Source organism: Rhinichthys klamathensis, unplaced genomic scaffold, assembly GCF_029890125.1.
Source record: "Rhinichthys klamathensis goyatoka isolate OS25496 unplaced genomic scaffold, OSU_Roscu_1.1 h1tg000176l_1, whole genome shotgun sequence".
In the NCBI taxonomy this organism is placed as follows: Eukaryota; Metazoa; Chordata; class Actinopteri; order Cypriniformes; family Leuciscidae; genus Rhinichthys; species Rhinichthys klamathensis.
In genome coordinates, this window is record NW_026606705.1 from 2,572,662 (window position 1) to 2,586,130 (window position 13,469).

The following is a 13,469-nucleotide window of genomic DNA, read 5'->3' on the forward strand; positions in this document are numbered from 1 at the left end:
GAGGTGTGGGGAACGTGGTAGAGGACAGGCACCACTTTTGAGAGGTGGTCGTGGGCCTCGTTTGAGAGGTGTGGGGGAACGTGGTAGAGGACAAGGCCACGGACCAAGACAGCGGCAGCAACAGCATAGAGTGTCCAATGAAATTCGGGCAATAGTTGTAGACCATGTCATAAATCATGGCATGACAATGGCTGGGGCGGCTACAATGATACAACCAAACCTCAGAAGGTCAACCGTGGCCTCAATAATCAGAACTTTCCGCAATGAGAACCGGTAAGTTATCAGCATGCACTAAACTTTATGCTACTCTCAATTGTTAAATGACTGCATACCAATGTGTATCACAGAATAGGTGATGTGACCAAGTGTGTTCATACTCTAATGTTCCCTGTAGAATTGTGACCAGGCCAAATAGTGGAGGCAGAGGCAAAATTCTGACTGACCAACAAGAGCAGGCTGTGGTCGATTTGGTTCGGGCCAGAAATGATATTCGCCTTACAGAAATTCGCCAGCATATCTTGGACAATGAAGACATGTTCAACAATGTGGGATCCATAAGTTTGCCGACTATTGCACGCATACTGAAAAAGCACCAGGCAAAGCAAGGCAAGGCAAGTTTATTTATATAGCACATTTCATACACAGTGGTAATTCAAAGTGCTTTACATAGGAGGAAATAATTAAAACAGTTTAGAATAAAAAATAAAATAAAGTACAGTAAAAACAGTCGGACGAACATTGGCACAGTGCTCATTCAGTAAATGCATAGCTAAACAGATGTGTTTTGAGTCTGGCTTTGAATGTGACTACTGTAGGAGCACATCTGATCTCTTCTGGAAGCTGGTTCCAGCTGCGGCAGGCATAATAGCTAAAAGCAGACTCTCCATGCTTAGAGTGAACCCTTGGTATTTCTAACTGATGTGATCCTAATGATCTGAGTGATCTGTTGGGTTTATATTCAGTGAGCATATCTGCAATATATTGAGGTCCTAGCCCATTGAATGATTTATATACCAGTAATAATACTTTAAAATCAATCCTAAATGTAACAGGGAGCCAGTGTAAAGACCTGAGGACTGGTGTGATATGTTCACATTTTCTGGTTCTGCTCAGAATCCTGGCAGCAGCGTTCTGTATAAGCTGCAACTGTCTTATGGTCTTTTTAGGAAGGCCAGTGAGGAGTCCATTACAATAATCCACCCTGCTGGTAATGAAAGCATGCACAAGTTTCTCTAAGTCTTGACTGGAAACAAAGCATCTAATTCTTGCAATATTTTTCAAATGATAGTATGCTGATTTAGTTATTGCTTTGACATGACTACTGAAACTAAGGTCTGACTCTAGAGACACACCAAGATTCCTGACTTGATTTTTAGTTGTTAGACCCCTAGCGTCAAGGTATGCATTCACCTTGAGAACTTCATCTTTGTTTCCAAACGTAATGACTTCAGTTTTGTCTTTGTTTAACTGAAGAAAGTTTTGGCACATCCAACCGTTTACTTCATCAATGCATTGGCACAGGGAGTCAATGGGGCTGTAGTCGTTAGGCGATAGGGCTAAGTAGAGCTGTCTGTCGTCTGCATAGCTGTGGTAAGAGATTCGGTTCTTTCTCATTATTTGGCTCATTGGGAGCATATACAGGTTGAATAGGAGTGGTGCAAGAATTGAGCCTTGAGGGACTCCGCATGTCATGGGTGTCCATTCAGACTTATGGTCTCCTATACTCACATAATAACCTCTCCCTTCTAAGTATGACCTGAACCATTTTAGGACTATCCCAGAAAGCCCCACCCAGTTTTCCAGCCTGTCAAGAAGTATGTTGTGATCGACAGTGTCAAATGCAGCACTGAGGTCGAGTAGTACCAGCACTGATAATTTGCCTGTATCAGTATTTAACCCCCTGGGGTCGGCTAACGCGCCGGCGCGATTGTCTCGCTTTTTTTCTTATCAGTAGCAAAAGAGACTCAAAATACTCGGTTGATTTTGATCTTACATTTAAGTGTTATACATCATTAGATCCTGTTAAGTTTCTATTTTTTTTGTGGATACTCACAATAAAAACAAAGTGTTGTGCTTTTCACCAAATAAAGAAAAACAAACATGATGCGAGTTCTGCGTTCTCTCTGTCAGTGAAGTCCATTCTGAAACGCATCCTAAGATTAACTGTAACTCCGCGATTACTTGTCACACAGGCACGAGAGATTTTTCTTTATGAAGCTTGAATTCTCTTCTTTTAAATGAAGTAATTTATATAAAAAACAAATATTCTCAGTTTATGCAATCTGTATGAAAAGAGAGTGCTGTCAGTATTTTTTTCCCCAGCTCATTACACTTCATTACACGTTAATCTGACACGCCCACGGAGGACGCGCGCTATTCAAACGCAGATGTCGAGGCAAGCCATGACAATGCCCACATCAGTTGTTCCACCGCGGCGGTAAAATGTGTGGTGTATTTGCTGCCTTTTACCGCTAAGAGGCGCTACAATCATAGACTCTGAAAAGTGTTCGTTTATTCCGGTTTATTCTCTCTAATGCGTAATCTGCTGCCGCACCGCGCTGATTCAGAGCGATTGAAAGCTGGTAGCAGAAGAATTCAACAAGTGAAACGTAGTTAAAATAATTCATAATCACAATACTGAAATTAGGCTGCTGAAATGTAATGGAATAAATAATGAAAACATTTCAACATAAAACATTGCAATAAAAACATTTAGGCTACATCAATGAGGCTTTACAACTTTATCAGCGTACAGACGGTAGCTCAGTGATCAACGCAACAACACGAGCTTCGAGGAGCTTCAATCCACCCGAGATCGAATCTCAATGTAGCATAGGCCTACATGTTGTTAACCGATGTTGTCCTACAGCGTTTATATTTTCCCACCTTGATGCTTAAATAGGTAACTGTTTATATCTGTTTACTTATTTAAAGTCAAGAGTTTTGTTTGATTATCATTACAACATAAATTTGCTACATTCCTGTAGAACCGCAGCCGCTGCACAAACGACAAAAACTGATGAAGGAAGATTGTCAGCCGATTGCATCAGAAAATGAAAATGAAGAAAGCTCGTCTTTAGTCTGCTAAATTATTGTGTAATGTAAAAGAACACTAAAATTACTTAAGTTTGAAACCAAGTTCGAACATTTCAAGGTTTAAATTTTTTAATTTAAAACAGGGTTGCATCGGGTTTAGAGTTTATTTCTTTTGCGATGCAAAATAAGAAACACTAGGCTAATCTTATTCTTGCGACATTTTAAATATGTATTGCCAAAGAAATTACAGCTAAATTAAACAATTAAAACAGTACAAAACGAAAATTGTCCAAATAAACATAATTAAATTTAAAACATGCGTTTCTCTTTGCCTCTCTCGCGCTGGATCTCTTTTTAACAAGTTTATTTAGTCTCCTTCGCTGCGCGCGCGTCTCTCTCTCGAAATTAAACATTTCAGGGTAAAACACATCATACAGCTGATAATACTGTATATGTCGCTGCGTGTCAGCCATACAAATCACGAAAAAAATATTTAACCTTTAATTGTTGCTTCAAAGACACAGCATGCCTTGTTGAATTCACCTTACAATAACTTCAATTGAAATTTTGTGTGAAAAAAACTTTAAATAGGCTACAATAAATAAACTACAATATTTATAATTTAATAAGATATGGGGTCTACATTTGGACACAGATTTATCCTTACAATAATTTTGCCTGCTCATCAGGCTGGCTATCCGACACTCTCCATATGAAAGAGGAACATTAACACCTTTGTCCAGCAACTGTCCCTCCAACCCCCCCACAGGCTATCGGAGTCTGAGGCTGACTTAACACAAAGAGAAGTCGCAATTCACACTTAAATCGCTATTCTAGACAGTGTTGATAATGAAGGAATTAAATGATTTAAGTTACATGTAGCCTAGTGATATTTCTGTCATGAAAGTTTATTACTAAATATTTCATTATTTCAATAATTGATGAAATAAAACTGGTTTAGGCCAGCTTTTTCCAAGCAAAACTAAATATAATCTGAAAAAACGCATGTTAATTTGTTGTCATGAACAAAATGTTCAACTCAATATTAAATTATACAGGGATCTTTGGATCCTTACAAGGCATGCAATTTGTGAATTAAGTTTTAATTTTATTTTGTATTATTCAAATAAATATCGAAACACGGTGCTTCGTGGTAATGCTGCTAAATTAAATAACATTTATAGAATAATTATGAACTTAAATGAAACAATATCGCAACATTTTATTTGATCTGTTTTTACATTTGAATTCAGGGCGATTTAGCCTACATTTAATTAGAGCGAGATTTTCACCCTTGTCTTGTCATTTTCTCATTGGGAAGCGCTTACATTGCATGTTTGAGTAGATCCTCTGTACCTCTCGTTTTCATATGGATTAGCCTACACAATCAGATAACATTTATTAGCCTAAATATTTAGACATTTAAAGGCTTTAGACGTAGCCGATTTCTTATCGTGACTGAGCTGAAGTGGCTTTCGGTTCATTTTTTGTAACGCGCAGTTCCCGAAGACAGAGACTACAGATATACTGTTTTTGTCAATAGCCTATATGAATACAAGTTTACAGTTTTGAACGATAAGCTAGGCTACTCTTATCTGTATGACCAAAAAATTACGGGGGGGATTAAAATAATTCAGCAGAAGCAGGGATGTTTAGACCAGAAGGAAATCCTAGTCCCCCCTGGCAAATCACGCTTTACTTAAAACCATGTTTTTAAAAACTCTAGGTTGTAGGGAACAGACCTCTCTGCCATGCGCGCGCATGGTTTGGAGCACAATATCTGTCTCGCATGCACGCTCGCTCTAGATAGATTACGGGATATTTTAACTAATTTGCGGTATAACTAGTCGATCACGAGTGGCTCAACAGGTAGATCTATAGATAAACTATATCTTTTAGGAATTTGACCGACCGGGTTGACACTTCAGCGTGAGAAATCGGGGGTGTGGCGTGAGAGCGTGAGATTTGGGTCAATTGCGTGAGTACTCTCAAGCTCAGTGCGTGAGAGTTGGCAGCCCTGAAAAAAAAAAATATATATATATATATATTATTCATTTTTTATATATATATATACACTCACCGGCCACTTTATTAGGTACACCTGTCCAACTGCTCGTTAACACTTAATTTCTAAGCAGCCAATCACATGGCGGCAACTCAGTGCATTTAGGCATGTAGACATGGTCAAGACAATCTCCTGCAGTTCAAACCAAGCATCAGTATGGGGAAGAAAGTTGATTTGAGTGACTTTGAACGTGGCATGATTGTTGGTGCCAGAAGGGCTGATCTGAGTATTTCAGAAACTGCTAATCTACTGGGATTTTCACGCACAACCATCTCTAGGGTTTAGCGGCAGTTCTGTGGGCGGAAATGCATTGTTGATGCCAGAGGTCAGAGGAGAATGGCCAGACTGGTTCGAGCTGATAGAAGGGCAACAGTGACTGAAATAACCACTCGTTACAACCGAGGTATGCAGCAAAGCATTTGTGAAGCCACAACACGCACAACCTTGAGGCGGATGGGCTACAACAGCAGAAGACTCCACCGGGTACCACTCATCTCCACTACAAATAGGAAAAAGAGGCTACAATTTGCAAGAGCTCACCAAAATTGAACAGTTGAAGACTGGAAAAATGTTGCCTGGTCTGATGAGTCTCGATTTCTGTTGAGACATTCAGATGTTAGAGTCAGAATTTGGCGTAAACAGAATGAGAACATGGAACCATCATGCCTTGTTACCACTGTGCAGGCTGGTGGTGGTGGTGTAATGGTGTGGGGGATGTTTTCCTGGCACACTTTAGGCCCCTTAGTGCCAATTGGGCATCGTTTAAATGCCACGGCCTACCTGAGCATTGTTTCTGACCATGTCATCCCTTTATGGCCACCATGTACCCATCCTCTGATGGCTACTTCCACCATGTCACAAAGCTCTAATCATTTCAAATTGGTTTCTTGAACATGACAATGAGTTCACTGTACTAAAATGGCCTCCACAGTCACCAGATCTCAACCCAATAGAACATCTTTGGGATGTGGTGGAACGGGAGATTCGCATCATGGATGTGCAGCCGACAAATCTGCGGCAACTGTGTGATGCCATCATGTCAATATGGACCAAACTCCCTGAGGAATGCTTCCAGCACCTTGTTGAATCTATGCCACGAAGAAATGAGGCAGTTCTGAAGGCAAAAGGGGGTCCAACCCGTTACTAGCATGGGGTACCTAATAAAGTGGCCGGTGAGTGTATATATACATATATAGGCTATATATAATTATTTTTTTTACAGAACTGCTTTTGACATTACGATTGGTAGCCTATTATTATACAGATGCAAAGTCGTTCTGTTGGATACTATTTTGTTCCTTAGTGTAAAATGGAAATGCATGATAATTGTATTTTATAAATATAAGCAAAAAAAACTGTATGGTGTAACAGAGTTTTAGAGCTAGACAAATCTAAATAAATATAATATTTACAGCAGACCTTGTTTGTGCGGGATTTGAACCCGTGTCATCTTGATGTTGAACCGTAAGTTCTACCGCTCGGCTATGAATTTTCTCACTGAAGAATACCCAAAAGTTTTTTTCTCACATGAGCGATTTTTTCATTTAGCCTGTGAGTGTAGGCCTATACTTTAGCCTTTTACAGTTTTAAAAGATTATATCGTATCTGTATGACCAACAATTACGGAGTAGGCTATAAATGTTTGTTGTAGGCTTATTTGGAAATTACCATAACTTGTAGTATTTCATCCTTAGGCTACAGACATTAGCCCCACTTACGTTTTGCTAAATGTCCCTTTGCGCCACCTGGCGGTCGTTTCGCGAACGACTTTGAAATGCGACTGGTTTATTTTTACCGCGGTGGATGGCTAAAAATGGTATGTGGATGGCTAAAAGGTGTGACTAAAAATGTGCTTTTGGCTTTCATTTATATTTTGATTGTTTGTATATATATATACACACTACCGTTCAAAAGTTTGGGGTCGGTACGATTTTAAATACTTTTAAAAGAATTCTCTTCTGCTAACCATGGCTGCGCTTATTTGATTAAAAATACAACAAAAATCAGTTATAGTATTAAATATTATTCCAGTGTAAATCAGCTGTTTTCTGTGTGAATATATAGTAAAGTGTAATTTATTCCTGTGATCAAAGCTGAATTTTCAGCATCACCAGTGTCAGTGTCTTCAGTGTCCTTCACAAATCAGTATAATATGAGGATTTGATGCTCAAGAAACATTTATTATTATTATCAATGTTGAAACAGTTGTTGGTCTGTCAGTTGTACAGTTTTTTTTTTTTTTTTTTAGGATTCTTTGATTAATAGGGTTAGGGTTAGAATCTTTTGTAACATTATAAATGTCTTTACTGTCACTTTCGATCAAATTAATTATTCCTTGATAAATAAAAGTATTGATTTCTTTCCTCCAAAAAATAAAAATAAAATTCTCACTGACCCCAAACTTTTGAACGGTAGTGTATATATATATATATATATATATATATATATTAGTGCCGGGCAACGATTAAAAAATTTAATCGCGATTAATCGCATGATTTTCTTGCGATTAATCGCGATTAATCGCATTGTTACGCGCAAAATTGAATAATGAGTTCTAAAGTAGTGTATTGCGCACTTTTGATTTAAATGTACTGCTACAAAAGTGCAATAACATGTGGTTTGCAAAAACTTTAAACAAATAAGGTGCTTTTATACCAGCAGTATTCCCTTTACACAGTATCAATAAAATATTTCTTGTAAATCTCAACTTAAACATTAATGTAATCAAATCAAATATTTAAACAAAGCTATTTGCCACTGCCAGGGCATTACCTTTTATCTAGCTTGTTAAAAGAGTCCAGTTTTCTTGTTGTTGTTTTTTCTGAACAGGTATCTTGTATCAGGGAGCAGCAGAAACAGTCTATGTAGTCAAAGGGTCATGATCACTACTACAGAAATAAGTCGACCAACGTTACTTCTCTGATAGCAGCTTAGGTTTGGTCATGGCATGCCATGGTTTCCCAGGTAAGATTACATTAAACAGAGGTAAAGCCAATTTATACTTCTGCGTCGAACTCACGCCGTAGCTGTGTAGCGCGCGTACCCTGACGTGCATCTCTCCAAAAATGTAACGTCAATTCTACGCGTACCGCAAGCGCTGTGATTGCTAGAACCGCTCCCCGGGTTTCAAACTCTCCCTCTGCATGTGTAATTGCGCGTCAACGCGGACAACGACGCAGATATATAAATGAAAACCAACGCGTAGTCTATAGCGTAGAGTCTGCGCCGTAGGTCCGACGCAGAAGTATAAATCAGCCTAGAGTGAGGTGAAGTGGTCGAGCACAGGTGCAGCGACAAGCGGGTGCGTTCCTGTGAAACTGTTGCGGTCATGCTCGCCCGCGCGTTGCCGAAGTGGAATTGTCTAACTTTTTGTACACGACGCGCAGCACAAATCATTGGAAGAGAGACTGATCCTCGGCTCGCTGTTTGTGAGTTTCCAGAATCTAAATAGTTATCAGGACATCAACAGGAGGGAATTCACATGGCAGAGCATCCCCGCTAAACTAAACGCAGGCCTATCAGGTAAAGTTATGTATAATTTTAATTTAAGTTAAAAAGGCTACAGCTGCGTAGCGCACAGAAGTCGTTGCCATGGTTACTATCCATGGAGCGCCTGTCATTCACTTGCGGAGTGCTGTCTCCCTTTCTGTTCACCTGAGAGAACCTGCCAAAGCCTTTCCAGTGCTTGTTTGGGTGGGTTATTTGCTGGCTAACCAACATCCCACCCCTCCTGTGATCATGGTTTGACTGTAGGCCTATGTGTATTCAGAGCCAGTGAGCAACGGACTTTCAAAAAAAAAAAAAAAAAAAAAACTGCGTTAACGCGCGATAGAAAAATTGTCGGCATTAATTAATAAATGCGTTAACGCGATAATAACGCGTTAACTTGCCCAGCACTAATATATATATATATATATATATATATATATGTGTGTGTGTGTGTGTGTATACATATTTATTTATTTATATATATATATTGTCCTTGCATTCTTTCTTGTGTGACACCACTGAATGAAAGGCTCATTAGTATGCAGTCTGCTCAGGTGAGAACTGCCTAATTATTCATGAGGGGGTTGGGCCGTTCCGCCCATCCGCATATTGCCTTTGCAAACAAAAAAATGTTTTTCACAATTTAAAACAATCTATTGTTTTATGTGAATGATTAGGCAGAATGATTTTCAGATCAATTCGAAGCAAAAACTCTAGGCGACAACATCCACTAGTCAAAAGTCTTGTGGACAGATATTTAGTATGTTATTTGTGGCCTTATATTAGAAACTTTATTTTTTAGTTTTTTTCAATAACCATGCATAAACAATATTCTCTCAAAAATACAAACATGTATTGACATGTTGTTCACATATTATGGTAGCCCCGTGTGTGCTATATAGAGTGTAATTTCACCAGTGCCATTAATATGTTTATAAGCAACTGAAAAAAGCAGAAATGTCAGAGCATACCAAAACATCTCAAGGACCCTGAAAACACCTCAGACCCCAGAGGGTTAAGCGAATATCGTTTATTATCTTTATGAGAGCTGTCTCTGTGCTGCGATGCGATCGGAAACCAGATTGAAAATTGTCAAAGTATCCATTCAAGCTTAGGAATTTGTTCAGCTGATTGAAGACAACTTTTTCAATGATCTTGCCTATGAAAGGAAGATTTGAGATCGGTCTATAATTGCTTAAGATGGTCTTATCCAGATTGCTCTTTTTCAGGAGGGGCTTGACAACTGCAGTTTTCAGGGAGTTTGGAAAACTCCCAGAGAGAAGTGAGGCATTTACCACTTCTAGGAGATCTGCTTCTAAGCTGTTTAACACACTTTTGAAAAAAAGATGTGGGAAGTGTGTCAAGGGCGCAGGTTGATGTTTTAAGGTGCTGTACGGTTTCTTCCAAAATTTTGCCATCAATTTCTTCGAAAACAGACATAGTAACTACTTTCTCAGGTAGTGGTCTGATCTGTTTGACCCCAGCGCAACTCATGGATGAGCTGATCACCTTTCTGATATTATTGATTTTCTCAGAGAAGAAAGAAGCAAACTCACTGCACTTGATGTCTGAGAGCATTTCACTGGGAATCTGGCTTGGGGGGTTTGTCGGTCTCTCTACGGTAGCAAAAAGAGTGCGTGTGTTGTTTAAGTTGCTGTTTATAATATTCGAGAAGAAAGTCTTTCTGGCTTTGCCTAGTTCCATATTAAAAGCATGGATGCTGTCTTTGTAGATATTATAATGGACTACAAGTTTTGTCTTCCGCCACATGCGCTCTGCTCTTCTGCATTGTCTTTTCATGTTTTGCACAGCTGTTGAGTTTCTCCAAGGTGCTTTTTGTCTACCACTCTTCCTGACTTTCACAGGAGCAATATCATCAATTACACTTTTAATTTTTGAATTAAAAGATTCAAGGAGAAAACCAACAGAGTCAGCAGATATGCTTGGTTTTAAAGATATAGCCTTCATAAATAGCACACTAATGTTCTCATTTAAGCATCTCTTCTTGACAGACACAGATCTAGCTTCAATGGCAGGAGAGATCAATATATCAAAGAAAATACAGAAATGATCAGACAGTGCTACATCCTTAATAACAATCGATGAGATGTTTAAACCCTTACTGATAAGTAAATCTAGAGTGTGTCCACGATTATGTGTGGGTCCATGTACATGCTGAGTCAGATCAAATGTTTTGAAAACAGCTTTGATTTCTTTTGCCATATTGTTTTCTGCATTATCTATGTGAATGTTAAAATCTCCAGCAATGGCAAAACAGTCAAACTCAGAGGAAATTGTTGATAACAGTTCTGTAAAGTCCTCAGCAAAGGCTGGAGAGTATTTTGGAGGCCTGTAAATAATGATAAGTAAAATACGTGGAGCACCTTTTAACACAATACCCAGATATTCAAAAGACGGGTAATTCCCAAATGATATCTGCTTACATTGATAGACATCTTTAAAAAGAGCAGCTAAGCTCTTTTTCCAGGTATATATAAAACCAGGTATCTATAAAACAACTATACCGTGTGCCTTTCGAAAGAAATGCAGACAGAGTGAAGCAAATGAGGACTGAGTATGTTCAAGTAAGTTCAGTTTCAAGACGGCTGTTGTAAAAACATTCCCAAAAATTCTACATTGTACAGTAATATCTAAATCTCTTTCCAAAATTTTTTTTTTAAGAGGGTGATGGAGCTGATGGAGATAACCCTCACAAATTCATATATTTGGATGAAGCAGGTTTTAATCTGGCCAAGACAAGGAGGAGAGGTCGGAATTTCATTGGCCAGCGGGCAACCATCCAAGTACCTGGACAACGTGGGGCCAACATTACCATATCAGAAGATGGTGTGGTGGGACGCAGACCTCATATTGGACCATATAATGCAGCTCTCCTTGTCACCTTTCTTGATGAGCTCGATCAGGTTTGTAGAGCTGGGGCCCGTTTCAATAAGGAGGTTCAACCAACTCTGAGTTAAAACTTGAACTCTGAGTTGACTTACTCTGAGATGGGAAACTCTGAGTTTTCAGTTACAGAACAGCTGAAATGAGTAAGTTCAATCAACTCTAAGTTGACTGACTCTGAGTTAAGCGCGTGCACCACAACTATAAAAAGCCATTATCAATGGAGCGCAGATATTATGAGTCACCATGGTAACAGCGCCAGACAAAAAGAGGTCTGCATATTTCTCACTAGCAGTACGCATTTTTTTTTTTTTTTTAAGCAACACGGCAGCAGCGGCGATCGAGAGAGTTAGTTTGGGAGAAAATAGTTGCTCGAATCAATGCGTAAGTTTACATTTTAATTACTGTTATACAGTGTTGGGTGTAATTACCAAGTAATCTAAGGTAAAGGGATTACTCTTAATTCTTCTGTAATATAAAGTAAAATATGATGTCATTGCATTAAATACTGCATAGACTATAGAACAATTCTGTTTAAAACAATAGTGGATTTAACATAACATTTTTAAAAGGTATATTTTTAATGTAACCTTCACTCTCTACACACTTTGGTCAATTCAAGAATAATTCATGCAATTGTATATTGTTAATTTGAAAGCATTAAAAGTGCAGTTGTGTCTCTTTTTGTATTGTTCAAGTGGTTGAGGTTGATATGGGATTTAGAAAGTAATTAGTAGACCAATACTTTCTAGAGATAGTAATTATTACATTAATCTAATTACACTGTTGAAGATGTAATTTGTAGTTAGTAGTAATTAATAACTATTTTAGAGTAACTTACCCAACTGTTTAATATCAGAGGTGAAACTGGAAGAACAGTATGCTATTCAACCTAATTTTATTTTTCATGTAGGTGCAATCCTGCAGGCATTAAAAGAACATGACAGCAGCTGGAAATGAAATATAAAAACATAATTCAATCAGGTAAGCCTTGAGCATATCATGGATGTAGGGTACCTGACTTTACAAACATTTGACATATTAAATAACTAAATAGCATCCAGTGTTTAGCAGTGCAAAAGCATTTTTGACATAGGTCTAATTAACACAATTAAATGTTCATTCTCATTTGACTTCTACTCAGCCAACAGAAAGAAGGAAGAGGCTCACAAAGATGGAGATGAAGATGCAGAGGAGATGGAGATGAAGATGCAGAAGAGATGGAGATGGAGATGAAAAGAAGATGGAGATGGAGATGAAGATGCAGAGGAGATGAAGATGCAGAGGAGATGGAGATGGCCCTGAGCCTGAATTCTAGAAGGACAATGGCTGAGGAAATTCCTGGAGGGACTTCATCAGAGCCAGTCACTCCCCAAGATTCAAGTGCCTTCATAGAATCTATAAGAGGTCTACATATGTGTTATTTTTTATATAGGCTGTTTTTGATATTTCCATATATTTTACTTTGGGTTGGGTTTTTTGTTGCTCCCAACCGATTCTGATGGTAATATCTGTCTTTTGGAGTCTCCTGTCCCAACAGAACCCCAGGCAGTTGTAAATACTCAATACACCAAAAATTATGACAAATAGTATTATAAAATGTGCTCAATCAAATGCTCATCTTCACAGGACGATGGGGATGAAGAAACAGTTTCTGCTGCCACAGAGAGGCCTACTAGGAAATGTTAATATTGTCTACACATCAAACAATATACACATTCAAATTTCTTCAGATTATTTATGTAGAGTAGCCTATAGAATCTAAGTTTAATTCTAAGTATAAACGGATATTCTTGTCTCTCTCCCCCGTCCCCAGGGTGTGGAAGAACAGCAGGAGGAAGGTCCATCAACTTCTGGTGCACAGATAAACACAGTTCAGTGATTTTCAGTGAATGCCACAGTTTAATTCTGTAGAATGTGTTTAGAACTGCATGATGTAACTCTAATCTACTGTATTTTCAGTTGCCAGTTAAGA

At 38.5% G+C, this 13,469-nt stretch overlaps 1 protein-coding gene across 1 annotated transcript; it reads right to left on the bottom strand.

Annotated features, from left to right (window-relative positions):
* Window positions 1-690: 690 nt before the first annotated feature.
* On the bottom strand, window positions 691-1,570 carry LOC130092440 (uncharacterized). The gene has a single exon (XM_056260299.1). It carries the CDS (start codon window positions 1,486-1,488, stop codon window positions 751-753), a length of 738 nt encoding a protein of 245 aa, XP_056116274.1. The 5' UTR covers window positions 1,489-1,570; the 3' UTR covers window positions 691-750.
* Between the last annotated feature and the right edge of the window lie 11,899 nt (window positions 1,571-13,469).